The 26,876-nt window shown below is 41.0% G+C and overlaps 4 protein-coding genes across 5 annotated transcripts; 2 read left to right on the top strand and 2 right to left on the bottom strand.

Moving 5' to 3' along the window:
* Nucleotides 1-2,439: 2,439 nt before the first annotated feature.
* sftpbb (surfactant protein Bb) lies at nt 2,440-6,174 on the top strand. Its single transcript, XM_035165807.1, has 11 exons — nt 2,440-2,598; nt 2,747-2,799; nt 3,392-3,466; nt 3,595-3,717; nt 3,840-3,971; nt 4,063-4,143; nt 4,245-4,428; nt 4,538-4,680; nt 4,900-4,980; nt 5,545-5,647; nt 5,831-6,174. Exons 1-10 carry the CDS (start codon nt 2,547-2,549, stop codon nt 5,620-5,622), a joined length of 1,002 nt encoding a protein of 333 aa, XP_035021698.1. The 5' UTR covers nt 2,440-2,546; the 3' UTR covers nt 5,623-5,647; nt 5,831-6,174.
* Nucleotides 6,175-6,696: 522 nt separating this feature from the next.
* Nucleotides 6,697-13,293, bottom strand: usp39 (ubiquitin specific peptidase 39). The gene is made up of 13 exons (XM_035165805.1): nt 12,269-13,293; nt 11,894-11,972; nt 11,684-11,778; nt 11,464-11,600; nt 10,443-10,595; nt 10,126-10,351; nt 9,970-10,044; nt 8,916-8,983; nt 8,408-8,596; nt 8,125-8,267; nt 7,800-7,935; nt 7,584-7,670; nt 6,697-6,983 (listed from the first exon to the last, which is right to left on the bottom strand). Exons 1-13 carry the CDS (start codon nt 12,342-12,344, stop codon nt 6,930-6,932), a joined length of 1,518 nt encoding a protein of 505 aa, XP_035021696.1. The 5' UTR covers nt 12,345-13,293; the 3' UTR covers nt 6,697-6,929.
* Nucleotides 11,976-14,004, top strand: c9h2orf68 (chromosome 9 C2orf68 homolog). Its single transcript, XM_035165808.2, has 5 exons — nt 11,976-12,166; nt 12,794-12,917; nt 13,329-13,444; nt 13,540-13,685; nt 13,794-14,004. Exons 1-5 carry the CDS (start codon nt 12,160-12,162, stop codon nt 13,914-13,916), a joined length of 516 nt encoding a protein of 171 aa, XP_035021699.1. The 5' UTR covers nt 11,976-12,159; the 3' UTR covers nt 13,917-14,004.
* Nucleotides 14,005-21,080: 7,076 nt separating this feature from the next.
* mat2ab (methionine adenosyltransferase II, alpha b) lies at nt 21,081-25,951 on the bottom strand. Of its 2 annotated transcripts, XM_035165806.2 has the most exons (9): nt 25,698-25,951; nt 24,949-25,026; nt 24,721-24,843; nt 24,513-24,625; nt 24,274-24,417; nt 23,970-24,188; nt 23,705-23,887; nt 23,447-23,580; nt 21,081-22,863 (listed from the first exon to the last, which is right to left on the bottom strand). In XM_035165806.2, the coding sequence occupies exons 1-9, from the start codon at nt 25,789-25,791 to the stop codon at nt 22,761-22,763; spliced, it is 1,191 nt and encodes a 396-aa protein (XP_035021697.1). In that variant the 5' UTR covers nt 25,792-25,951; the 3' UTR covers nt 21,081-22,760. The 2 variants fall into 2 exon arrangements, with proteins under 2 accessions (XP_035021697.1, XP_047197357.1); XM_047341401.1 differs by having other exon boundaries at nt 21,081-23,580.
* Between the last annotated feature and the right edge of the window lie 925 nt (nt 25,952-26,876).

The following is a 26,876-nucleotide window of genomic DNA, read 5'->3' on the forward strand; positions in this document are numbered from 1 at the left end:
ATCGGTGCTGTTGATGTCACACCAACTCAAAAAGTCTGCTGTGATAGCGGCTTACCAACTTACAGCTTCTTGTGGCTAATGCTGCCCTTATATCAGAGATATATTGTAGCAGTCAGGAGAAAGCATGAGTGACCAATCAGAGAGGATATGAGACTTTTTTCAGGTCGTGTTTGGTTATATAATATTTCACTCATAATCAGATTAAGACCAAAAACTCAACTCAATTCAAATACAAACTTCTTTACAAAATTTATTGCATTAGTATAAATCTCTAATACACCTGGGTGAACGCTCCTTGCACAAATCTTCCATCAGAAATTGGGGGTTAGGGTTAAAGTCTTTGTCATAAAATGTGCAACCTCCATTTTGCCCTTGGCAAGCATGGATCAAAGACGCTTTCTTTTATTCATTATTTATATTTCAATCCATGCGGTTCATTTTTTTTCTTTACTGTAATGCTTATTATTATTTACTGTATTCTGCCTCTTTGAGTTTGAAAAGATTTTGAGCACTTGGTGAAGAGAGACTCCTGAACTGTTGGTCTTACATGTCAAAGACAGTGCATTGACATATAAACACCTGCATACAAGAATCAAATGGTTGAAATTATATTGGAAAAATGTCCTTTTCACTAAGTTGAAAGGGTATCTCAAAAAAGTGTAAAAAGGGCAGAGTGCAGTAGCGTCATGTTCAGGCCCGGATCTAGACTGCTCAGATTGGGGGGGCAATAAGAAATTTGATGTGGGCACCTTTTCCCACAGTGAACTTAGAGTTGAGAGTTTTTCCAAGTTTCAAAGAATGCGTCGCAAAAGGAAATTCAACCAAGCCGTGGTGTAATGATAATTACAAAAATAACGATAATAATATTTAATTATTATTTTTTACACATGCCACACACAGACTAGCACCACTGAACGTTTTTGTGGGCAATGCCCACCCAAATTTCTACTCTGCCCACCCAATGGTCCGCTTTATTCTGTGCCATTTGAATCGTGTATCGAATAAGTCTTGTTTTTGGTGCTGCCTTCAGGTGCTGTCAAATAAAAAAAACACTACACAGAGGAAAACCAAGTCAGAGTGTCCAGGTGTTCACAGTTTGTTCTTTTACCAAAGCAAACCGGGCAGTTCAACATGTTTGTTTTAACATATTTTAAATCAAAGTCACCTGTGTCATCAAAACAATATTCAGTGCGGTTTCATTGTAGCTTGCTTACTGGAACTCATCACCTGCATGTGTGCTTCTGTGCAGGCGTTAAAAATGTGCAGTGGCGCTAGTCTGTGCATGGCACATCTAAAAAATAAAAAATAATTAATATTAATGATTATTATTATTATTGTTATTATTATTATACCAAGGCCTGGTTGAATTTACTAATGTGACGCGATCCTTAAAATTAGAAAAAACGCTCAACACCAAGTTCACTGTGTGAAATGTTGCCCACCCCAAATTTCTAATTGGCCCCCCAAACCTGAGTGGTCTAGATCCAGGCCTGAGTGAGGTGTTTTTCTGGTCCTGTCAGCATTCAGGCTCCAGAGCTCAGAGTCAGCTGATCCATCAGGTTGTTGGGTGGACCAGATTGTAGAGCATCCCAGTGAAACCTGCTCCACATAAAAGCATGCGTCAGTGATGTAGGGAGCAAACTAGGTTAATGCCCTGTGTGTGACCTCTGCTCTGCTGCCCTCTACTGGTCAGAGGTCTGCGTGAAATGTTATTTTCACTTCACATATGAGTTGTGGACTCGAATTCAGTATTTATTACAAATTAGTTATCATATAGACAACGTGTAATGGTTGGTTTAGACATACAGCACAGGTCTTACCAAATTCCCGCCTGGTGATCTTTGGAATGTTCCATCCTTTGCAATTATACAACTGGATAGAAAGCTTTTTTATTCACAAGTGCCTTCAACTTATTTTACAAGGTCATGCCATTATTGAATTTCATTGTATTTTTTAATTTTGCACATTTCTATCTACTTTATTTGTTTTAACTTTCACCCTCAACTTATAGTTAAATCCTTATACAGATGTACCCTGTTATAATTCTTTAACCACTTTTAATCTCTTTACCTCTTTTATTCTCTTTTATTTTGCTTGTGTTTCAAACTGGGCGTCTGAATTTAAATAATTTCTTTTGAATCTTGTCTCTGTCATGTTTAATGTCCATGTGTCATTTCAGTTTTTATGTTTTTTATTTGTATTTTTTTTATATTTAGAATAGTATGAATATCATCAGATCACAGTGAGGATTAGTTTAAATGTATATTTATTTATTCATTCATTGAAATCTTTGTTAGTATTTTTTGTTTGTTTGTTTGTTTTATTTAGAATGGGACAAACCTCACCTGATCACCTGATAAATGTATATGTATTTGTTTATTTATTTATTTAGTTGTTGTTTTGTTTGCTCCATGGCGCCTGCGCTTCACAGCTCCGGCTCTGATTGGCTGAGACGATGGACCTGTATTTCCGGTACCACCCACACAGCCGCACTGATGTTTTTACCGTGACCAGAAACTGTCAATCGTGTCTTGCTCCCGTTCACAATGACCTCACCTGGGCTCGTGCTGGTGATACTCGCGCTGTCTCTTTGTCCAGGTAAGATATTTACGTCATCGTCCCGCATCATCAGAGGAGCGGCCTCCGCTCACATTCTTCGGTCATGATCAGATTCGTATCGCATTTTCTGATTGATGCTGAGATATGTGACTGTTTGTCCTGATTTCTCTGTGTGTGTGTTTTAAAGGAGACTGCAGGTTCATCACAGACACTTTGTCTCTCATCAGACAGGAAGCTCTGGTAATCTTCCTTATTTCCCGTATCTCTCAACATTAATTTCAAAATAATACATACAGGCTCCTCCTCTTACAATCTCTCTCAAAGACATATTTTTATAGGTGGGCTTGCTCATAGCTCTGATCTTACAATCTACTTTGATCTTATTATGTTTTATTTTGTCTTGATTTTACTCTTTTCTCGTGTGTTGAATTTTGTATTTCTGTTTTCTTATTGTTTGTTTTTTGTAACCGTTTCCATTTTATATTTAGAATTTTTAACTTGTAAAGCACCTTGTGACTGTGTTATGAAAGGTGCAGTATAAATAAAGTGTATTTCTACTATTACAGTCCTCTGAAACAGAAAAATGTCAGTCTCACTACATTCTCCTGTTTTGCATGTATGTGTTTATTTCTTTTTAAATAGCAAAACTGTTAGAGATGGGGTTTTTTTATATTTACAGTCTGTCTGCTTTAGCAGCAAATATTTTGGTGGGCTCCTATTAAAATGTGCACGCGGTGACACGGACAATCTCATGCTTTGTTTGGAATTTAATTGTTTTAACATGACTGTACTTGGCCTGAACAATCTTCTCCCTGTGGCCTCTCCTCACCAGACACTGGACACATGTTCAGAATGCAGACAGGTCGTCCAGCTGTCCGCTAACATGATCTCCAGCAGGGACACTAAGGTGAGGACGTCTGTGATTCACTTTAACTTTACTGATGATCACATGCGTTTGATTTGAAAGAATGGCAGCCACATCCAGCAGCTGGGGTCCCTGTAATGTCCTGTATCCTATCTACTGTGCTTTTGCAGGAAACTGTGTATGAAGGCTTGCATGCTCTCTGCCAGCGCTTCCCGCGTGAACAGGCATCACAGTGCGACTCACAGGTGAAGACGTATTTGCCCAAAGTGCTGCATCAAACACCTGGTCACCTGGTGAGTTTAGCCTCTAGTCACGCTTCTTTTTAGATACATGGAAAAACAACAACCACAAATGCCTTCAGTGATACGACTATGACTTTTTGAATGTCATATTGTGTGTGTGTGTGTTTTTGTAGAAGCCAGTCGAGACTTGTGTGGCTCTTGGACTTTGTGCTGCCCACAAGGAGGAGGAGCTGCTGAAACTTCCCCACCATGCCGCTGATAAAGACATTTCCAGCTCTGCGCTTGGCACAGCCATCAGCAGCTATGTCAGTATGAGTCAGTAGAAGTGGGACACAAAAAGTATAAAAGTGAAACGTGTGTAAATGGCCCACTCACCAGCTAATCCTCTCTCTCTAGGAGCAGTTCAACCCAGCTTGCTCCCTGTGTCTGTTTGTCATCAAGAAACTGGAGACCCTTTTGCCTAAAAACATGACTGAGGTGACTTTTTCCCCATGTTGCAGTGTATTGACTACGGCGCGTGTCCCTCACTATGCATCACATGATGTAAATGTCACTGTCTGACCTGTCTCGCCCTGCAGGAAGCTTTAATGAAGCTGATGGGAGAGGTCTGTGACCTTCTACCTGAGAGCTACAAGGACCAATGTGATGAGTTCATCAGTAAATACGGCGTAGAGATAGTAGAGTTCCTCCTGTCGTCTGCTGCCCCTCAGACTATATGTACTCTTCTGCACCTGTGTTTGTTTGAGGAGCAGCTTCCTCCAGGTCAGTCCCCAAAAAAAACACACTCACTCATAGTTTGTTTACAGGTTAATGTGTGTGGAACCATACACTTCCTCACTGTCACTAATTTAACACTCTACTGGTTTCACAGGGACGTTCCTCCCCTCGGACTGCGAGTCGTGCCGCACGCTGGCTGTGCTGAGCCGACTGCACCTGGCTCCTAACTCCACCGAACCTCAGACCTCGTCTTTCCTGCAGTCTGTGTGTGTCCTTCACCCCAATGCCATCCAAAAGGTTTGGCCCTTAACTTATACTCCCAATACTCTTTATACTCTAACAACAAAATTCACAAATCACTACAACATTAAAACAGGTTCAGCCAGTCAACATGTTTTATCTGTGTCCACACTGGTATCTTATGTAGTTACCCAGCCTATAGTGCCTCTACATATCCTGTTACTTCTTCTTTTGTCTTTCTGCAATAAAAACGATTTCCTCTCGTGCTCTTTTCAGTGCCAAGCTTTCACCCAAATCTATGGCTCCCGACTGCAGAAGGTTTTGGGAAACCAGAAGGAGGCTCCACATGCTTGTGAAGTAAGAACAAGCTTTTGTAAGGATAGAATAAAATAGAATAGAATGGAATAAAATTGAAAGCCGTTACCGACAGTGCTATACCTGGTTAGTGCATACAATTTAAAAAATAATAAACAAGTCAATAAAGTAAAAAAGATATAGATATAAATTAGATTAAAAAATCGTCAGCAGATTGCTCAGTCCAGAATAGTTGTAGTGTTTTTTCATATTTATTTAGAGTTTGAATAGCTGTTGGGGGGGGAAATGATTACTAAGTTTTAAAAAGCGCCTCCCTGAGGGCAGAGGGTCAAACAGGTGGCGGCCAGGGGACAGGACGGATATGTACAATGGCCTACGTCAATGAAGGGAAGAAAATGAAACATGGCCAAAGAAGTATTATTGATGTGGTTTTGTAATAGTATAAGAGACTTCTTCGCCAGAGGTGAAATGACTATGAACAATCTTTATTTGACTTACTAACTTAATGTGTCACAGAATGATGAGCCCACATCCACGCAACACTAGTCACAAAGAGTGTAACCTCTTAAATGCTCACACACTCAAATTGTCTCTTCTGATCTGCAGAGAGCTGATCTGTGTGTTGCCTTGAAGAAGACGGAGCCGCTGGGGAAGCGTCGTTGCACTGAAGGACCATATTGTTAGTTTAACCGATAACAGTGATGCACAGGTCAGTCCCATTTTCTGAAAATTGCAGTGAAATACAGCTGAAACACATGCATGTTGTTCAGCAGCCAGAAGCTGCACTGGTCACACATACAACTGCACTACCTGATGCAGTTTTAAGTAGAATTGGGATTTTGTGAATAATTTGTTTCCCATATTTTATGTCTGTGTACTTTTGTCTTTACAGGTTTTCTGTGACAACACATGAAAGATGATTAAACCAAACTGTAGTTACATGTACACAAAGAATCACTTTCTTGTATCAAATGATTCCACTTAAAAGTTTTGCACTTTACTTTTTATTACTTTTGGGTAAATTATTCATCCCACTATTTCAATCAGCCATAAATATTCATCATGAACTATTCTGGTTTGCATGCTTGTGTCGTGAGACCAGGGCCGGGATTCAGTCTGAAACGGCAGTTTAGTCAAATGTAATGCACAGTACAATATGTATGTCACTATGAATGTGAAAATGCTTAGCTGTAAGCTGAACCCTCAATATGTATTAAAGACAGTTTGGACAATTGATTTCTACTTATCCTTTTCTCTCACTGCTGTTCCATGACGCCTGGTGCAAATGTCCAAATACATACTCCTTAAATTAAAGCAAAGGTTTGTCATTAAAGGGGCTGCGTGTATTATTTGTTGGCTGCTGCTAAATGGCCAGCTTAGCATTAATCAGCCGCTTACTTAACCTATAATCATTAATTGCAAGTTAGAGATCGAACTTCATGTCTTCACTCGCTAAGAGCGGTCTCCAGCGGTGGAAAACAAACCAATGCTAACCTGTTTTGTTTCTGCTGAAGTAAGCATGCTTCCATGCGAACTAAAACCAGTTTGGACATTCCCAACGCGTCACTTTCCAATAGTGAGTCACTAGCTTCCAGGCTTCCCTGAAGAAGTATTGCTGTTCAGAGTCATTATTATAAACTCTTGTCCTGTAAACACTTATGTCTGAATCTCTTGGCCAGCGACTGCCACCACTAACAACAAAGGAGCCACGTTTTTCTTCAAATTTAGTTTTTAAAATTCAAAAGACAGAGACGCATGTTCTGGAGCTTGTTTATTTAGAAACTTCCACATAGTAAAAAGATAAAACAGTGAAAAAAACATGGAAACATTTACATGTATTCGCTTTTTTGTGACTATAAACACAAAGTCTTGATGCTCTCTTGCCACTCTTTTTCTATTTTGTTAAATTCAATCACTTAAATACCCAGTTCATCTCATAATGGTGACATCACTTCAGGCCAATCACAGTGAAAAAGAAAATCCTGGCTCGCTTACGCCTCTTTGTGGTTGTTTGTGTCATCGGCACACTCTTGTCTCTTCCAGATCTAGAAACGGTTAAAATTAAACAATTAGTACCAAAAGGAGCACAAAACAAATCTGCAATCTAAGCTTCCTTGTTAAATTCAAAGACTATTTTTGATTCATAATCATTTAAAAACTTTGAAATAAGATTCAGATAAAAACCAGTTGCTATCAACATCTTTCTAGTGACACTAACAAAATGCATCATCACAAGTTTCACCAAGAAATTCTAAGTATTTCTCCCCACACTAACTTTATTGTTGTCAGAGGCTCTGAAATCACCAAGTTCATGGCTGAAACACCAGATTAAATAAATTCTATTGTTTATGTATACATTTTTTATTTGTATCTTTACAAAAGGGATGATTTCACAACAGTAAATTCATACAGATGAGGATGAATGAGTAAAGGCCTTATTTTTCATATTACATAGAATTACATCCTAAATAGCCAAAACTATATTCTGCAACCGTCTGTTCTCTACAAATTGAAAGACATACAAGTGTGATACTGTGAATGCCATCGGATTAAAGGGGATACCTGTTGCATAGAGAATTATGGAGTCACGGCACTGTACCATTTACATTCTCCAACACAAAACCACAATGAGTGGGAGGACTTGCCTGGATGTAGGCTTCCGACAACGTGATCATCTGGGGGAGAATGTCGATCACCTGAAGGTCCTGCATCTCGTACCACTTCCCAGTTCCCTGATTAAACAAAAAGACACTTCAGAACAGATGATCAGCAAAACGATGATCAAATCTAATGCTTTTCTTAGATTGTTTGTGGTTATTGTAACAAAGAAAAAAATTATAATATATCTCCTTGCGACCTACATGATGCAGAACATGTATTCTGTAGGCTCCCTCAGTGGGTTTCCCATCATGCACTACGTTGGCGACGAGGTCATAAGTTGTGCACTTCTCTGTAACTTGAGCTTCTTCTGTCAAGTACTCACGAAGGTCTACATTCCTGTTGAAGAAATTGAAAAGTGATAACATAAACAAGTGCATATTTATACATGAAGACAAAATACACACAACCTATACATCACTTTTTACAAGAGTTTATTCAAAGACAACCGCTGTACATCATAGTTACAGCAGTCACTTTTAATTAGAGCCTACAAACACCACCTGACAGTATATGTGCAGCACTTACGTGATGGGGAAGTTGACAATTGTTGGGTTCTTTTCCACAAAGAAGTTGTTCTTGGTGAATCTTTTGATGCAGAAAATGAGGTACGGAGGAAGTTTGGTCAACTGGAACCTTTTGAGAAAATTCTCTTTGTAGGTTTTGTATTCCTGAATATAAAGAAGAAAGGAACGTGTGTAGATTATAATTTATAGGTGTAATATCTAAATTACAATCCAGTCTTAGCTCAGAATATCTTTTAGTAAAGACAACTGCATGGTCACATTGTAGCATTTACAATAGTCTGTACCTTCTCTGTGCTGCCAGTGAACTTGCCCAAGATGTGGAAGAGGGGGACCTGGGGGATGATAAGCTGCTCTTTCTCATCCTTGTACAGTGGAGCTGTTGGGAGGTCAAGTGTCAGAAACAGGAAGGTGGACTCAGACATCTGTTCCTGGTATTCCTCCGTCACAAGTAATGCCTCTTTCTCCTCGGGTGGCTGGGAAATAATTACAGTTACAATTAAATTGTATCAAAAAAATATATATAAATTAAATATTCACAGGAAGGTGGCAGGTGAAAAAGAATATTCTCTCTGCCCCATGTCTTATATCTGCGCTTCAAAACTGAAGAACAATTTTGACTGGGCCTCTAATTTTGACAATAAGAGAAATAAATCTTTTTAATTTTGGTCAAGCACTTTGTTTAAGTAGTATATACATTACACACACACACACACACACATATATAAATAATCTGACTTCATTGATAACATGATTCATATGACAGTTAATTAGTTCAAATAATAGCAAACTTACTAAATCTGGGTGTGGAAGTTTCTTGGAGAAGATCCTCATGGAGCCTTGAAATGCTTGCGTAATGATTGCTATGAAGGAAGAAAGACAAAAGGCAGCGTTTTCCACAGAATTAATTACATTTATGATGGAAATGGGGTGCACGCATACGTGCCCAAAGGTTGCTCTCACGTGCAATAGATTCCAAGTAACAGGTACACAGACAAAAGGGTGTGATGGAAATCTGGATATACAAGAGGCTGGAAACACCAGAGTTATCCACGTGTATTTTAATAGGGGCTTTCTGCAGAAAGGATCAACACAGAGAGTCACAAGGATCTCAGAGTGAAGATGCAGGACACTCAAATGCAAGCATCTTATATAGGAGAACTAAGGGCTGTCTCTCTGAACCAGTTCAGACTGGTTCTGTAGGCGCAGGAGAGAGAGGAATCTAAACATAAACAACTGATTTACATGTGTTTCCTAAGGAGATAAGCAGACATACATTCCGTTCTTTGGAGGGTAAATAAGTGGCAAAAGGGTCTGGCAGTTTTCAGGTCATCAACAGTTCAGACCATAAAACAGCTCAGGTCATAAAAGTCTTTAGACAAGGCTGCAAAAACTTACTTTCTAAATACAAATAGTTTGTCAACCATACTTAGTTAATTTTTCCACTACAAGGGGCACCGACAAGTTCACGTGTAAGAGAAATAAATGCATTGATGCCACATCTGCAGCGATCGCCGAACACAGCAGCAGAACAGCACGACCAAGCACACAGCAAATAGCGCTACACACACCAACTTAGAGATCTCTAATGTTATTATGAGAGATGTAGAACATGTTTTGGCACATTATGAAACTGTGGCTGGACCAATTAGAATATGTATGTACACAAAGTGTAGATAATAAATTGGAAACACTACATGAGGACAAATTAGCTCCCATAGCAAAAAAAGAAATAAACTAATTCAATAGAAAATTGTATTTGAGTTTGTTCTTCCACTCCTAACAATTTACTATTAACATGACAAAAAACAGTTCATGTACATGAAACGTCTTTAATTCTCCTACTCACATGGCTTTTTCTTTGTGCCTCCAAGAGCCCCATGCAGAGCATTCAAGAACCACGTCATAAAGTCCACAGCATCTCCTGCAGAAACGAAAACAAACAATCAGAGCCACAACCTACCGTACTTCACTGTACTGGGATGCGTTGTGACACAAATCTTACCTTGCTTGGTAATTTGGAAGTTCTTCTTGCTGCACAGCACCACGGCCTGCAGCATCTCATGGGGAGACACGTGGGCCTTGAAGTTTCTCGGATTCCAAAGTTTGCGCATCAGCTCCCCGAACCTCTGCACCAAGAGGAACATGATGTCCCCCGGTGGCCTGCGGATTCCTTTGTAGTTCTCCTCCTCCAGGAAGTAGTTTCGCAAAGGTGGAACGTTGGAAAAAGCCTAAGAAGAAGAAGCACATAAAAAAAGGATGGGTTATTTTTAAGTTTATGACTATGCCCAGATAATGTCCACTGTGGCAGTTTTGTCATACCTGTAACACCACGTTGGCATAGTCATTAGCTTTGATGTTGTTGAGCCCAACAATGCCTGGTAGGTACGTCGTACCATCATAGGCTCGGTACAGTTTTCCTTGCTTGTCCAGTCCTGAAATGTGCTGCTTGGTGAAAGTAGGCTTGAGCACATACTGTAGAAAAAGACGTGCCAACAAATTAGTGACACAAAACTGAAGTTTGAAAACGATAAAATGATAAAACGTGCCAGTATTGACAATGTTATATTTTGAGAGAGACATGTTACAGTAACATTAATAGTGCTTTAAAATAATCTTTGATCAATGCTCTAACAGATATTAAAGCATGAGTGTCACAGCATTACATACATATACCAATCAGGTGAACTCATTTGACAAAAGACGCTCGACTGATTTCAGTGGAATCTGCCTTCATCTGACGAAAAATTGCCCCCCTCTGGGGGCAACGGCCGATATTTTGGGACTTCCGGAGAAGACAGTAGATATCTGGACCAAGACTTCATCTTCCATTTGCTAAACACTGTTTAGCAAACAGCTATCTACATTATGCAGATGAAATAAAAAGCTGATAGCCAGTGCATTTTGGTCAATGTGTTTCGCCTCTTTTGCTCTCCACACAAACTTGCAGACAACCAAAGCCTGCTTAAACGTGATTGGTCAGACAAGAAACAGGAACCTGAAGGCTTCTAACCCCCAAATCGTGTCCCTCACCTACAGATTCTGCATATTCACATGCAGACTCTGTTTACAGAGATTCATTTTGGTGTGACCTTGATGTGATGTAACCTTTCACACGAGACAATGGCAATATTTAAGCTGTATCCAAATATATAATGTATACATACCCAATCTCACAAATATACCCATTCATAGCATAATATCAGCAATGCACTATTTCATTTCTCCACTCCACAGTCAGTCTTTTTCACTGCAAAGTTTGCTTTAACTAAAAAATGTGCTCAATCATAAATGCAATTCAAGTTCAAGTAAAGAAAGCATCATCACTTGTGGTTGTACTTACAGTGATGTCCTCCAGTGAAGAGTCAATGATCTCATAGTTGTCTGGCAGACAGTAAAACTTGAGTGTGTGCAGATTGAGGAACACATGGTGGGTAAACTGGACGCTGTGAGTGTAGGCATGGGACTTCAGTCCTCTACCTGCAGTGAAGCACACATGAGTTAAGTCAGTCCCCGCACAACCAAGCGTTTCAATGTGGTGGACTCTCAGATCATTCACTCACCCTGGAAGTATTTCCCACATATGAGGCAGGCGTAGACGTTGATGTGGGACAGAGAGATGGAGCAGAGCTTCTCAAAGTCAAAGTCCAACACGCTCCTGTAGGATCAACAGGCAGAAGGGGAGATCAGCTGCAGGGCAATGGAGCAGGACTGAGCTAACTAGCATTTAGCACTAACATAAACAGTGAACAGTCAAGTGAACTTTCTCTTGCCTGTTTATGGTGTCGAGATACGGGCAGTGGCGACTTCTCCGGTCTTCTGCTACACGTGTTCGGCCTATTTTAACTGCCGCTGCAACACAAAAGCAAACAGTCAATACAGTTAATGCCCAATCAGCTGGGTGAACGCTAGCTAAACATGCTAAGCTAACCCAGGAGAGCGTGTAATATTTATGGGTATGGTGCTTTTGATACACGGGGTGCACTGAAAGGGCGGTGTTAAAAACGACAACGAAGAGATATCAAGCGAGCCGTCTCTGATGCTGGGTGAGCGAGTGTTAAAAATCCAACGCATGTTTAGCTAACTGTGCGTAAAGTAGCCACCTGCTAATCAAACGACGTGCAGACGTTAGCAGTAAATATATTTACCTCCGTCATCGCTGTCGTCTTCTTCGTCGTCGTCGTCCACCTCAGCTTCTCTTTCTCGTTTCAGAGAAACCATCATCACTGTAATCTTGCGAATGTAAAGTCAAACTAACAGAGAAAGGCTCAACTTTGAGTGGGTCAGATGAATGAGTCGCACAACGTGTGCGTCGACGCTCGCGGTGTTTGTGCGTCGCCGTTCGAAAATAACAAAATTAACTATCCCGGAGTTTAGAGCTACATCGATCTTTGAGCTGCTCAGGGGCCAAAACCAACGTGACAACTCGTATAATGTTAAATATGTAGTATTCGTTTTTATTAGAACCAATTTCAATGTTTTAATGTTGTGATGCGTTTGTAAAATTCAATGTAAAACAATGTTTTTGGTTAGGCTAGATTTACAAACTCCGGGAGTGTTGCGGTCGGCCAACGAATTACCGTTGGCTAGCATGTAGCTTTTTGTCAGTGCTCTGATTGAGACTTGAAGCAAACATTAGCGCCATTAGCTCCTAAATACTGTCCCCGTCTCAGGGCTGCTGGTTGAAATGGATATTCTGAGAGACGACGAAGAGGATGAGCTGAAATACAAACGCGCGGGGCGCTTGGACATGAGCCACGGCTTCCTGCACCATATCCGGAGGAACCAGATTGCTAGGTGATTTCCTTACCTGCTGTTAGCTTGTGTTAGCAGAGAGCATGCTAGCCAGCTCACAGCATCCAGCCACAGTATCTGGAGCTGAAGCTACTTTTATCGGATTTTAAATAGAAGTTGATGTGATCGCGAAGAAAGATTCATATGTTTAAGTTGCATCATTGTTAAAACACGTCAAAAGTGAAAGTGCATGCAAAGGTCGCACAGGCCTATTGATCCAAGTTATGTTTAGTTTAAAATTCTGAAGTTAAAACAACATGAAACAGTTTAACTTGAAGAGCAGCTTGTTTTTAAAACAGTTATCATTATGTAATGTAACACTAGAGCATGACCTGCTCGTGTTTAACCAGGTTAGAAGGTGACATGTGTCTTTCTCAGAGCAATAACAAAATGTTGATCCCCTGCCTCTTCCAGGGATGACTATGATAAGAAGGTGAAGGAAGCCAAAGAGCTGCAGCTGCGGAGGCACACCACAACCCCCAGACGACCCCGTCGACCTGACATCCAAGTGTACCATCCACGGCGAAGACGTAAGATCCAGCTGCCCATGACCTGGGTTCCTGCTGTTGATGGTGCAGCCACTGAATACGAGTGAAGAGAGGGTTTGTGTGTGCTTGTTTTGCAGATGGATCAGAACCAGGGGCTGGTGCTGAGGCTGAGGAGTGGAACGAGAGTGGGTCGAGCACAGAGACTGAAACGCACGGGACTGAACTCTTCTGGCTCGACTATCAGGCAGACTCCGGTGCCATTACGTCCTTCCTTGTGCACAAGGTACCCACACATCCCCTTTTTATCTATTGTTTCTTGCCTTTTGTGTGATTTCTTCCTCTAAAGTTTTGTTGGTTCAACATTTTTCCCTGTTTTTTTCTGTTTGTTAAGGATGATAAGCCTGAGATGGTAGTGGAAAGTGTTGCGGAAAAGAACAGCTTGGATTCAGCCATGAGGGCAGCTCTGGTGGCTCGGATTCGAAAGGAAATGGACAAAAGACGGGACAAACGCTGAGTGATATCAAAAGCAAGAATGTGATGTCAAAGGCACTACAGGCAAAGCCCTGTGGAATAATATTTCGTTCACAGTTCTGTGCTCTTCCGTGAGCGCTGTTCACATTGTTGGAGGAATAATGAGGAACTGGGTCCTGTGCAGCCGCTGTCAGCAGAGATCCCAATGTGTTCTCCAACAAAGTTTTCTGTTATTAAAGGAGAAGGAACCACAGTTGGTACAGACAGTGAGGTGTGGAGAGGTCACGTTCACTGCATTTTACACATCTTATACCGTTACCTCATACAAGGACTGAACACATTGTTGACTGGACCTATACATGTTTGTTTCAGAAAGGACTTTGACAGAACACTGTTAACCTTGATCCTCCACTGAACATGTTTGTGTTTCCTCTGTTTACAAAAATCTAGGTTTTGTATTGAAACTGTTTCTGGTAAAAAGTTAAGATCAGAATAGCAGCCTGTCACCGATCCTATGTTGTGAATGTGAGAGTTCAGTTTTGGTTCGTATTGAGTTGAAGAGTTTAGTGGATGTTGCCATGATGCTGTGTTTGTGTGGCAACTGTGTTTTGTTGTTTTCAGTATTATAATTTATTCAGGGTTGTTGAAAGACTTATTTTTGATACTGTAATATATTTGACAACAAATCTTTAAATGTACAGTGACATAAAAATCATTATTTACTGTCTAAATGTGACTGTGTCTTTTTCTCAATGTATCGCTGGCATATTTAATGTTAGAAGGAAAAATAACAGAGCAACACATTGTAAAACACTGATATTACACACCACGTTTTCAGCAGGTGGCGCTATGAATCCATTTTCAACTGCACATTCCTGTATAGCCTGTATTTTACATGAGCCTGACCTGCTGTTCTCATACTTTCAGATTAGATTGTATTGTCTCTAGGTGCATAGTAGCACTTTATCTGTATAAACATGACTATACAATGTCATTTCCATGTTATTTTGTGAAAGAAGGCAGTTCATAAAATATAACTTCAAACTTTTTCTTGTTAAGAATGTAAGGAAAAGACTCCAGATCTGAGGAGCTCTGATGGTCTGGTGCTGAACATGAACCATTACATCCCTGATCTGCGCATTTGTTGCATGTCAGTTCTCATCTGCCCCCTTATTTCCTGTCATTTCTCCACCATCAGTTAATTAACAGAGATAAAAGTGGTGAAAGGGTCACATTCCCCTTCAAAACTTCTCTAAGTTTTTACATGACGGTGTTTGTTGCATCAAACATGTTTTCATGCCTGTGTCGAAAGGTAGATACGTCACACCTCTCTCCTGGCTGTGGAAAAAAAGGTTGACTTGACATTTGGACGGATTAGCTGTTGATCCAGTCTTTAGTAAGAGATTAGTTCATTGTTTTCGTAAATGCATAAACAGTTTGCACACATCACCCTCTGGCCACATGGCAGGCCAAATCCCCAGTGTTATGCAAAGGCTTGTCAAGGAGGAGCAGGTTCTGCCGGCCTATTGGTGGAGCAGAGACACTCCCCAGCAGATTGTCAACGCCTTGCTCCAGCTCACTTTACATTCCCCAATCTGCATGTGACTGACGTTTATGAGCAGAGAAATACACGGTCACCTACTCGGCTGTTTCACCAGCTCTCAATTGGCTCAGTGTGAACCAATCACAGCCCACACCTTCCCCTTTACCCCCTTTACTGTAGTATCACATTAACGAATTACATAATCTGAAACTGTACTTCTGTCAGTCACACAACAAATGTTTTGTATGATTTAAATGTGCAGTTTAATGAAGTACCTTTTGTGACTGGGAGTATTTCAGTTACTGTTTAATTAGAAAGACAGATTTTTTATCATTTTCTGCCAAACTGCATCTTAAAAAGTGTGTTACCATTGTTAAGCATCTATTGCTGTGCATTTGTATTAAAACTGTGTCTCACATTTGTAGATAATCATATACTCGTATAGAACAGGATAGAATAGAATAGAACTTTCGAAAATCGTATTCGACTCACCACAAGTCTTCACCGTTTGAAATTCCATTCACAAAGTCTGCCCTTTTTATTTATTGAGGTACTTAACTTTTCAGTACTTATGTAAATGTTGCAAACAAAGTTCCATTGTTAAACACAGAAGTGCAAAATATCGGCCACCCCTCTGTCTGTTTGGTTTGTGGCATTCTGGTTACTTTGATGGCAGAAAAATATTTATATTTATCCATTGTTTTCTCTTTTATTTATTAAGGTTATTTAAATGAGGCTCCAGGCTTCCTGCATTGTCTTCTATTGTCTCTTGAATTCTCTCTTTTTTTTTACTTGCTTGTGTGATTATTTTCTTTCTTAAATGCATCAGTAACCTACTGCCCCTTGACATGCTCATGATATTCAAATCATTTCGTAGTTTCCAATAGTATCAGCACGTCTACTTCTTTTTCACACTCCTGTTTTTGAATGTTTCACCTGCTTTGACTTTTCTCAACCTTTGAAAGTGATTTCAGAGACGGCTGTTACATAACCTGCTGTGGAATCTAGACAGGGTTGGGCATATTGACAAATTGGGTCTTATACAGCTTTGTCAAAAGTTAGGATAGAATTTTGGCCCATCTCCAGAGCTACTGAGAACGATGTTGCATAACAGTGATGGTAATCGAGACGCAGGTAGACAAAAAGGTATGTGTGTCCTTGGATGCACATTTGTGACCTTCATAATATGGCAGATTGTTATAAGGATAAGGCCTTTTATTACTCCGCAAACCCAAAACACACATATACATTGCAAAGAAACTCACAACTACCATCCACACAAAAACAACACACTTGCATTCCATTCTGCTGTGGTATCAATGTACTCAAATAATTGTGAAAAAAAAACTAATATATGCACGGCTTATATCCTACATATAAATACAATGCACTGCAAGACAAATAGTGGGAAACATTTGAAGCAAAAACATCTTTAGTTTCTTTCTGTATGGTGAGATTCAGATTGTTCACTCTCCTTGTGAATCCGAATCAGTTTGAAGTGCACTAACATTTTGAAAGGAAATGGAGTCGATTATCACATGAGCAAAATGCTGAAGGAGCAATTCGTGGATTTCCCTTCCTGCAAGAGTGCAACAGCAAGCTCGTACATATATTGCATCAGCTGCCACCCAATCCAAAGAAGAAATCCCACTGCCCTCACTGTGAGAAAGACCTTATCTGACAGTCGACCAATAATATTTGGTCTTGACATTTTGTTTAAGAAATCCCTCGTGCATTGTTTGGTCTCGTGTGTGAGCTGCTGCACAGTTGGTGACCTCGGAGATCGTTGTAGTCTGAAGAATCAGCCCAGAGCCCAAATGCTCCAAAAAGCTAAAAGACCGCAGTGATGCAGTGCTCGAGGTGCCTCAGAAATGTGCAGGGAATGTGTTGCTATGCTGTCGAGGCACAGTCTCACACTTATATTATTGCTGCCCAGTGCCCTTCAGTATCCAGCAGTAGTGGTGCAGGGGTGAGGGATCTTGCCCATTCAAGGCTGTGGGACATAATCCTCAGCACAACCTGATCCCACCATTCAGAGATAAATATAGATGTTGGACTGAGCCAGTGTGGCAGAGGAAACGCACAGCTGCTGTGTCACTTCAACTGACTTAAGGTCCAAATATGATGACTTAGTAGAAATGAGTATCCATATCGTGATTTACAGGTTCTAATTACGGTTACGTAATTAGTTACATGAGGTACATGAGACGAGCTTTCAGAGACAAGGACTGCTTCCAGACATTAAGGTCATATAATACCAGCTTCAAGGAGAGAGAGATCTTAAAAAGTAAACTCTCATGACCCTCAGAGGATGGGCAGTGTAGATCATGGATGTGTATTTTGATATTTGTGATATAATAATTCTAGAAATCCACAGAGCACTTTATTTTTACTCTTTCTTGACATGTATTTCTTGTGCATAATGATAAAAAACTGAAAGTGGTGGGCAACACCACAGACTGCTCAGGTTTGATGGTATTATCTCCAATGCAGTTATTTCATTTTCCGCAATCCTAGTGCAACGATCACATGAACAACCCACAAATCAACTCATTCACTCACAAAGCTGTCTGAGTCAATGTGGCAAATCCAGTTATACAGAAAAGGTTTGTTGGGTTCGCACTTCAGCCCTGAGCTGCCTCCACAGATTCTCTGCAACAACAGGATTTGATGCGAGAAACTCTGAAACTTGAGGAGTTTCAGTCAAGATCTAAAGTAAAGATAATTCAGGAACAAAGCAGTTCACCGATATTCCACTGTAAAAGACAGAATAAGGTTTGATTCGTTTTCACAGTTCCACGAAGCCCACAAATGCCAAGAAATACATCTGTAACTCTACTGGTCTAATTTACCATGCTCATACAGAGATTTGTTCTGATTTACACATCATGTCTCTTCTTCTTGTCACTTTAAAAAAAATCCATTAAGACACAATATCCGTCATTGTTGTAAGGTTTTGTTTTTTTCATTATTCAACACTGAATAGCTGACAAACATAGAATACAACAAAAATAGAAACGTGAGGGCATCACAACAGGGGAAGTATAATGTAAAGAAAATAAATTAGTATAACTCATCGAAATCTAATGGAAAATTTGCCAAAATAAAACCCAATAAAAGATAATAGGAAAAAATAATAATAACTTAACAAAAAGTTAGGCAATGACACATTATCTAAAAAGATGTTCAATCATACCAGTCATGTCGGTTTTGATAATTTTTGTTTTGAGGTTTTATTTAACGAGAAGATTTCTTTGTAAATTACCAGTTACCCTGAAGCATCAGAAAGCTCCCGCAGAAAACAACTTCATTCATGTTCTTCAACTTGAATATTATCAATTCGGTGTTGAGCCTGAATGACGGATTTAAGAGTGAGTCGTGAAGTGAGATTTTAACCCGAAGACATTTTCCCAAAGATGATTCCAGGCTCAGAGATAATGATTCAAAACTGGACTCACTATGTGAATGAGCAGGAAAAGATGAATAAGTTATTGATCTTTGTGATAAATGAGCCAAGGTGACATGAGGCTTCACTCCATGTGATTCCCATGGATTAGACACGTCTTTGTTCATATTGTCCGTGACAAATTTTGTCCCTTAAGGACATGGAATACATCAGTTCAAGGTTTACACACACAGATAGAATATTCTAGTGAAGTCCTCCATGTTTGGTTTTCTATCGTCACACTTTCCAATCACTGTGTCAACATCAGAAGCATTGCTATCATGTGTTTTTGTAGCCACTGTGTTGGGAGACCTTCACAAATATTATTTACTTCTATATTACATTTTAGACTCATTTTTATTAATAGTTGAAGTTGTTTGGTGGTTATCATTTAATTACTGAATTATGCTGTGTTAACTGGTAATAACCGTGTCGTGATAATGAAATTCTTGCACGTCCTCAGATGAAATTGATCATTGCCCTATTCCTGACTGTCTCTGTATATATATTCCGTACTGGGTAATGTAATGGTTACTGGCTGTTGTAACTGTTTATCTTACACTCTCTACCTGGGCTTTTGTAGCATTACCAAACCAACATGATACAGAACGTCAAACACCTAATAACAAAAGCACAATAAAACATGAAAGCACTTTGAAATGCACCTTAAAAGGAAACATTTTCATCCCTCGCTATTTGATCCTTAAACCGCATCTACATTTACATTGTTATTGTTTTGATACATGAACGCTTGCTTACAGCCAAACCAAGGCCTTGGAGATTCACCATCTCTTTGTGCTTGGGTTACAATGCCAATATGTCAAAGTTCAACGCGAGCTGCAAATGACCAGTCAAAGAGCGAGCGTGTTTATTCTGTAATGTCTAACCTCTGCTACTGATCCAAGGTCCGCTCTGACATGCGAATTCCTCTGGTAATCTAAAAAGGTCATTCAGATGCTGTCAGAGTAACCTTTTGAACATGACGGTCTTATTGACAAACAGTAAGTTAAAGCTCTTGTTAAAAGACACAGAATGTAGGTGCTGTTACTATTAACTGCTGTTACTATCTGAAAACCCTTTCACCGCTTTTAAAATAAATGCTTTTGTTAACTTGGGCTTCAGGATTCTCCATTTACTAACTTTTTAAACACTGGACTCTGATTATTGAAGAAAAGAATGATCATTGATGTAAATGCATGATGATTAAATACTTACAGTTCTGCTATAACCTCACCCAAGGTCCGTGTTATTGACATGACACAGAAGAAAAAAACAAGTACTTAAAACCTAACTTTACAATGAGCTCAATAAAAAGTAAAACCAGAATGACACTAAGTAAAATGCATTTACCTCCACCCAGGCCCAACAGTCCCCTTATGAAGCCACATTTAAATTCACTAAATGTGTCTTTTTTTAGTTGGATCTGCATCAAATTGCGCACACACACAAATATAAATTCCATAAGTCTGTTTTTCTACATTGAGATCGTTTAATTAAGGAACATGTTGAAAAACAATCCTATCTCATAATCTTAATCACTCCACAATGTCATGGAGCAGCGGAGTAGTTTTTCCTGTGTAACAACATTTTTTTTTCAATGAATAAATAAATAATGTGTGAGCCAAATGGCGTGTGTTGATCGAGGGTGTTTTGGCCTCTGGGCTGTTGCTGGGATCAGGTTGAACACCTACAACTTTCACAATGCCAGCACCATGACAAATTTCATTCCTTGCACCAGCAGATTTGACCTGTTTTCAGGCTGCTGCCCGGGACAGTTGTCTGTGCCAGTCATCCCAGAGCCATGACACCTGTCAAACCAGAATTAAACAGACCCTTTTATTAGGTGCAGGCAGCTGTCGAAGGTTAAACTCTTGACGTCAGCATTGCTTAAAACTGCAGCAGATTGAGGAAGATGTTCAACCCACCTACATCCTGCAAAATCTTCAGATACTTCAATTGTCTTACATCCAGCACAGGGGAAATAAATGTTTTGACTGACTTTTAGAAGCACAATCATTTCAAAGTAGACTTGCAGTGGCTTTGTTGTATTCAATGCCTCCCAGCACTTTTCTACTGTTACATGTCAAAATATATTTAGTAAAAAAAACGCAAATAGGATTTATTTATAGTGGTATTTGACTATGGTGATAAGAATTGGTTAAAAACAGACTCATCACGACAATACCAGTTATTCACAAGAAAATATACGGAGCCACAGACACTTTTAAGGAGTAGTTGTTTATTACAGAGCATAAAGAAACTACCCATTTGACATGAAGCATAACAGTATGAGCTACTTGTTCCTCTGGAAGTTTAACGCATGTTGGTGGGAGGAGAAAAAAAGCAAATAAGGAGTAGAGGAAATAGAAAAGGCACTCTTAACTTACTGTAGCCAACAGGATGCTCTCGAGTGGTAAGAGGGAACAAAAAACCAACTCTATCCAACACACGGGGATGGCCATGTAAACAAGGCTGGTTTCTCTGTACTACACCAACCAAATGTTGCCATCCCGTTCGTGAGGATAGGCCAGAGCCAGAGAATTGCACCAGACATTCAGGGGATTTTAAACTAACCCACCTAAAAACAACATCTGTAGTCTAAAAAATAAAATGGTTGTAAAATCGTCATCAATGGTAGCCAGTGACCCTTTCTCTTGAGGCAGACCAAAGCTTTTCTGTAGTACACTCTGGGGCCTCAAGCAAAACACTGAAAATTGATCAAGTCAGGAGGAATTCAAGATTCAATGTTTTTAAAGCTGCCTTCTGAAATATCGGCTTCTCTGTATCCACGCCGCGTTTCAGAGAACAAATAAATAGACGAGGTTTGATTCCTAGCCAATAAGATCAATAACAACACACCCCTTTAAGGATACAGATGGGAGCCAGGTTTCTCTGTAGCTACACCTGCCATCTATATACATAGAGGGGTAAAAGGGGCTTTCAGTCAAACCATAAAAAAAGCTTGTGAAACTACATTTTAAAAAGGGCTCACTTAAAATTGAATTTCAATGCATAAACAATCCAATTTTACCATCGTCAAGTATAATCAATACCTCTGCAGACCAGAGCAGTGACATAGCAGCTTCTGACTTTTCTGTATTACGTCAGAAAACAGCAACGGTCTGTAGGGGCATCTGAGGTTTTAGGCTCATGTAAGAGCTTATATAATTACAATTTGGCGCACCCCATAGCCTGCAATGCATAGCATTTTTAGTGACAACAAGCAACAACCCTTTAATTTTAATTGTGCCATTCTAACATCCTCCACAAAGACGAGGGAATAAAGCCAACAAAAAAAAAGGAAAACGAATAGTGGGTCAGGAAATTATTGTATCAGACTGACGAGGAGGAATGTTTAGAAAAAAGCTAAACTTGTTTGGGAAGATGCCAAATAACAGGATCTCCAACTTTCAAATTCTGCTTCTAAATGGACGAGAACATTTTAAGATGCAGATTAATTTTGTAGCACCAGTATATTACATGGGGTGTTGCATATTGCCCAATATGCTCCCGCCGTGACACTGATTAAAAGGCTGACACTATTGACGAGTGTGGAATGCCAAAAGAGCAAAAGAACACAGCTATTCAGGGCCTATCACAACGAGAAGCGAGGGAACCTCAAGACGTGGGAGAACATTAAGTACTACAGTGCATGGGTTCATGGAACCCATCCAATAGTTTAACAGATTCTGAGGCATGCCTCCTAGGACCCAGCAAGATACTGCGACCAGCAGAAAACAGAAACAAGACAAGGGAGGGAGGGAAGTGGAGTGAGAGGAAGGAGTCATGTGTTAAATGATACCATTATTATGAGAGATAAGGGCTTTTCACCCCCTGGAACCTTGGAGGCTTCTCTGTAGTATACACCAACAAGCCTGGGGGGGAAAAGCTTAACAGGTTTAGCATTTTAGTTTTTTGGGCACCTCCCATGGGAAGGAGTCTCGGCCAAAGTGGCCATACGCTGCGGTCTTCTGATACAAGGGCTTCTTCAGATCCAGCTCCCTGGAATACATAATCAACATATTTAGCAGCAGTCAGTGGGAAACAGCAGATGCACACGTTCATACTCACACAGGCATTACACTCACATTAGCCAGTGGGGAGTGTCAAGAGCCACCAAAACAAAAACCAGGGTTTACTAAAGCGGCTGGTAAAGTGGGAAACATGTGAAGCTTCGACACTTACCCTGCCAACCAAACTGGACACTGTAGCTTGCAGATGGAAACCGCCCTCAACGGAGAAAATGCTTATTTAACTAGAAGCTAGAAGGCTTCTTTAAGTCAGGCAACATTTGTATCTGCCCCAAATAATTAGACTTTAGCCCAAACTAATACCCATGTGAGTAACCTACTTTGCCATGTATTTAAGTAGAAAGGAATATGGCAAACTCAGCTTTCAATCAGAGGTGAAAGCACCGGCTGTAGCAAAGGAAAACATCAGCTGGGCAGTTTTTCACAATAAATCTATCTGAATTTTAAATCAACTACCTAAGTAAAACTACATAAAAAAGGCAAATTCAAGGAACGGGAGAAAGTAGCGAGCCAGAAGCTGAGGTAGCAGCTGGTGTCGGGGGGTTATACATTACCTGACGATGACTCCAGGACGGAGATCAAAGTTCTTCTTCACAATGTCAAGCAGCTCCCTCTCACTCTTGTTGGATGTCCCGTAGTGAAAGATAGAAATGGAGAGGGGATGGGCAACTCCAATGGCATAGGACACCTAATACAGCACATATTTATTATATATATATATCAAGCCTATACAAAAATTGAAGAACTCAGACAGAAACTCTTGCAGCCCAACTCTCTAATATGAAGACAGGTGAACGGTGACAACCTCTTACCTGGACCAAAACTCTTCTGCAGAGCTCAGCCTTCACTAGAGACTTGGCCACCCAGCGTGCGGCATAAGCAGCAGAGCGGTCAACCTTAGTGTAATCCTTCCCAGAGAAGGCTCCACCACCATGAGCTCCCCAGCCTCCATAAGTGTCAACAATGATTTTACGTCCAGTGAGGCCAGCATCACCCTGTAATGGAGGGAACGGGGGTTAAGCAGGTAACTAACAGAGTATAAGCACTTTCTGAAAGACACACCCCTCTGACATTTACCTGCGGACCCCCTATGACAAATCGTCCACTAGGCTGCAGGTGATAGATGGTGTCGTCATCCAAATAGATGCAGGGCACAACAGCTTTGACGACTTTCTCCTTCAGGGCATCTCTCATCTCCTCCAGGCAAATGTCCTCATCGTGCTGCACAGAGACAACAACCGTATGCACACGCACCGGGAGCATGGCGCCGCGGTCCTGGCGGTACTGCACAGTAACCTGGGAAGGATGCAAAAATGGAAATGAGCAAAATTTCCCAGACAAGATAATTTGCAGTAGTTCAGCACAAGAGTGACAGCTCCACCTGTGTCTTTGAGTCTGGCCGGAGCCACGGAAGAGTGCCATCACGGCGCAGTTCAGCCATCTTAGCGTTCAGCTTGTGGGCAAGGACAATTGTGAGAGGCATGCACTCCTCAGTCTCATCAGTGGCATATCCAAACATCAAGCCCTGTAGAGCAAGCATCAAATACCCAGTGTTTAATGAACAAGACAGTTAACTCAAGAACAAACACGGCAGATCAAGATGTTTATGTCTCCGCTGACCTGGTCACCAGCTCCAATGTCCTCCTCATTGCGGTCAACGTGGACACCCTGAGCGATGTCAGGAGACTGCTGCTCCAAAGCCACAAGAACATTGCAGGTCTTATAGTCAAAGCCTGTGCAAAGAGACAGCAGCCGATCAAGACACCAGTCATTAAGATAAATAATTATGCATCTTTAAATCTTAAAAAAAACAGAAAACATGCCATACCTTTGGATGAGTCATCATATCCAATTTGGCGGATGGTGTCCCGGACAACTTTCTGATAGTCTACAGTGGCACGAGATGTCACCTCACCAGCCAAAAGGATCATCCCAGTCTTGGCAACAGTCTCTGCCAGAAGAGAAAAATGTGAGAAAACATAAGCAAGAGACAAACCCCCACATGTAAACACCCGAGGTGAGCCAACAAACACAGGACGGACAGAATCGAACTTACCACATGCAACTTTGGCATCAGGATCCTGCTTGAGGTGGGCGTCCAGAACCGCATCGCTGATCTGATCGCAGATCTTGTCTGAAAAGAGCGAACACACATGACTGAACACCGGCGTCAATAACAGACGGCCACAAAAGACCCGATCACGAGGTGTGGAGATGAACTACGGCAGATTAGCGCCACCGGCTCGGTTCGAGCTCGGTGGGAGTGGCCCGAGCCCCTCCACAGTCGCCATTTCGGCATGTGCACGTGTGTGGAGGACGGAGGGAGCGCGGGCAACTAACCGGGAAACAGGACGGAAACGTGAAACGTCATTACGTTGAATTAATCACATAAAGCGATGTTAAAACATTAAGTCACCGAGTTCCATGTGCAGGATGATGTCTCGCCAGTCACCGGGCTGGATACGACACTTTTAAGATTACGTTCATTAAGCAATCAAATATAACGCGATGTGACAAAGCAGTAAATGTCGGGAACACACACACACACACACGGTGGTGTGTTTATCACCGGTGGACCGGACACGCGGTAGCATCATCCAAGATTAGCTAGCTTACGTTAGCAAGCGGCGCGTGCTCCTCGGACCGAGCCAGCTACATTTTACGTAGCGGGAAAGGCCGTAACTCTCGACTGTGAATAGCGTGAACAGCGTTTCCCTCAGCCTGCAGTGAAATAACACGAGGGACAAACAGCGGTGAACGCGGCACATTTCGCCCGGACAGGCTCGCGTGAGGCCGGCGACTTACCGGGGTGTCCTTCCCCGACCGACTCTGAGGTGAACAAGAAGCAGTCCTCGTCAATGAGGGAGTTGTGGAAACCGTTCATCTGTCCGTTCATCATGGTTGACGGCGGCTTCTGGGCGCGTAGTGTGAATAGTGATATGACGCTGATATGCAGCTGCTTTGGTTCAAGTTTAATACGGACGAGTGTGTTTTTCTTTCCTCACTAGACGCACAACGACCTCACCGCGTTGATCCTGGTGCCTGTGCCTCATGGCGCAGAGCCCCTGTATTTATAACACTGCTCTGACGTCACGGCAAGGTGGCCCGTACCATCGAGTCCATCGGGGGGGGAGCTAAAATACTGTAACCATAGACTGTATATACAAAAAAAAACTGTAACCCAGAGGGAAAGATTGGGCGATGAATAATAATAATTAATTTGTGTAGCACTATTCATTACAAGTGACAAAGGGCTTTACAACCAGCTCTATTAATATTGATAAAAAGCAATTTGTGTATTTGGATTTATGTACTGAGATATGTGCTTTATCAACAGGCTACATTTTAATACATTCTAATGACCATGTTGTGCCCAAAGTACGTGTTATTATAGTATTATTATAAGGAGGGGAGAGGATGGTTTTGTTGCCACAGTCGTGAACATCCTTCTTATTTACTGATATTAGATCCACGTGATACTTCCTTCTGCCATCACTGTGTTTAATGACCACAGAACACATAGTTTGGACCAACAGTTCAACTCTTTGATGAAATAGTGGAGGACACTAACTTCAATCCCAGTGACACTAATATTGATCTTCAAAAATGAGGTGGACTGCATGTTGGCCCTGCGATACACAGGCGACCTGTCCAGGCTGTACCCCACCTCTCGCCCAAAGTCCACTAGGATTGGCTCCAGCTGGAAGAATGTCAATCAGATGTAGTATTATCAGAATCAATACATTGAGAAAGACCCCCCAGGAGTGTGCTACAGTGCAGAGTGGTGACCTTATGCGCTTACAATATTGCGCTGACTTGACACTCCTGTTGTTCAATCTGCATCTTTTATCTTAGCAATTACCTCACCGCCTCTGAAGAGTATGTCAGTGTTTGACGGTGGAATTGAATAATATTGTCATAAATCAGTAAAGGTGTTTGGACCTTGTGCTGTGTTGTGATTTATCATCTGATGCCCAGGCTATA

The sequence above is a fragment of the Hippoglossus stenolepis genome, chromosome 9 (genome assembly GCF_022539355.2).
Source record: "Hippoglossus stenolepis isolate QCI-W04-F060 chromosome 9, HSTE1.2, whole genome shotgun sequence".
Classification (NCBI taxonomy): Eukaryota; Metazoa; Chordata; class Actinopteri; order Pleuronectiformes; family Pleuronectidae; genus Hippoglossus; species Hippoglossus stenolepis.

Excerpts from the sequence above, each read along its gene's own strand:
- sftpbb (XM_035165807.1), top strand. The coding sequence starts at position 2,547 with ATGACCTCACCTGGGCTCGTGCTGGTGATACTCGCGCTGTCTCTTTGT. Across the intron at positions 4,144-4,244 it reads TGCCTAAAAACATGACTGAG|GAAGCTTTAATGAAGCTGAT; the intron begins GTGACTTTTTCC and ends CTCGCCCTGCAG. Across the intron at positions 4,981-5,544 it reads AGGCTCCACATGCTTGTGAA|AGAGCTGATCTGTGTGTTGC; the intron begins GTAAGAACAAGC and ends TCTGATCTGCAG.
- usp39 (XM_035165805.1), bottom strand. The coding sequence starts at position 12,344 with ATGATGGTTTCTCTGAAACGAGAAAGAGAAGCTGAGGTGGACGACGAC. Across the intron at positions 8,597-8,915 it reads AACTTCCACACCCAGATTTA|CCACCCGAGGAGAAAGAGGC; the intron begins GTAAGTTTGCTA and ends ATTATTTCCCAG. Across the intron at positions 6,984-7,583 it reads TGTCGGAAGCCTACATCCAG|ATCTGGAAGAGACAAGAGTG; the intron begins GCAAGTCCTCCC and ends AACCGTTTCTAG.
- c9h2orf68 (XM_035165808.2), top strand. Across the intron at positions 13,445-13,539 it reads GTACCATCCACGGCGAAGAC|ATGGATCAGAACCAGGGGCT; the intron begins GTAAGATCCAGC and ends CTTGTTTTGCAG. Across the intron at positions 13,686-13,793 it reads CGTCCTTCCTTGTGCACAAG|GATGATAAGCCTGAGATGGT; the intron begins GTACCCACACAT and ends CTGTTTGTTAAG.
- mat2ab (XM_035165806.2), bottom strand. The coding sequence starts at position 25,791 with ATGATGAACGGACAGATGAACGGTTTCCACAACTCCCTCATTGACGAG. Across the intron at positions 25,027-25,697 it reads GGTCGGGGAAGGACACCCCG|ACAAGATCTGCGATCAGATC; the intron begins GTAAGTCGCCGG and ends CGCTCTTTTCAG. Across the intron at positions 24,189-24,273 it reads GGCCAGACTCAAAGACACAG|GTTACTGTGCAGTACCGCCA; the intron begins GTGGAGCTGTCA and ends CATCCTTCCCAG.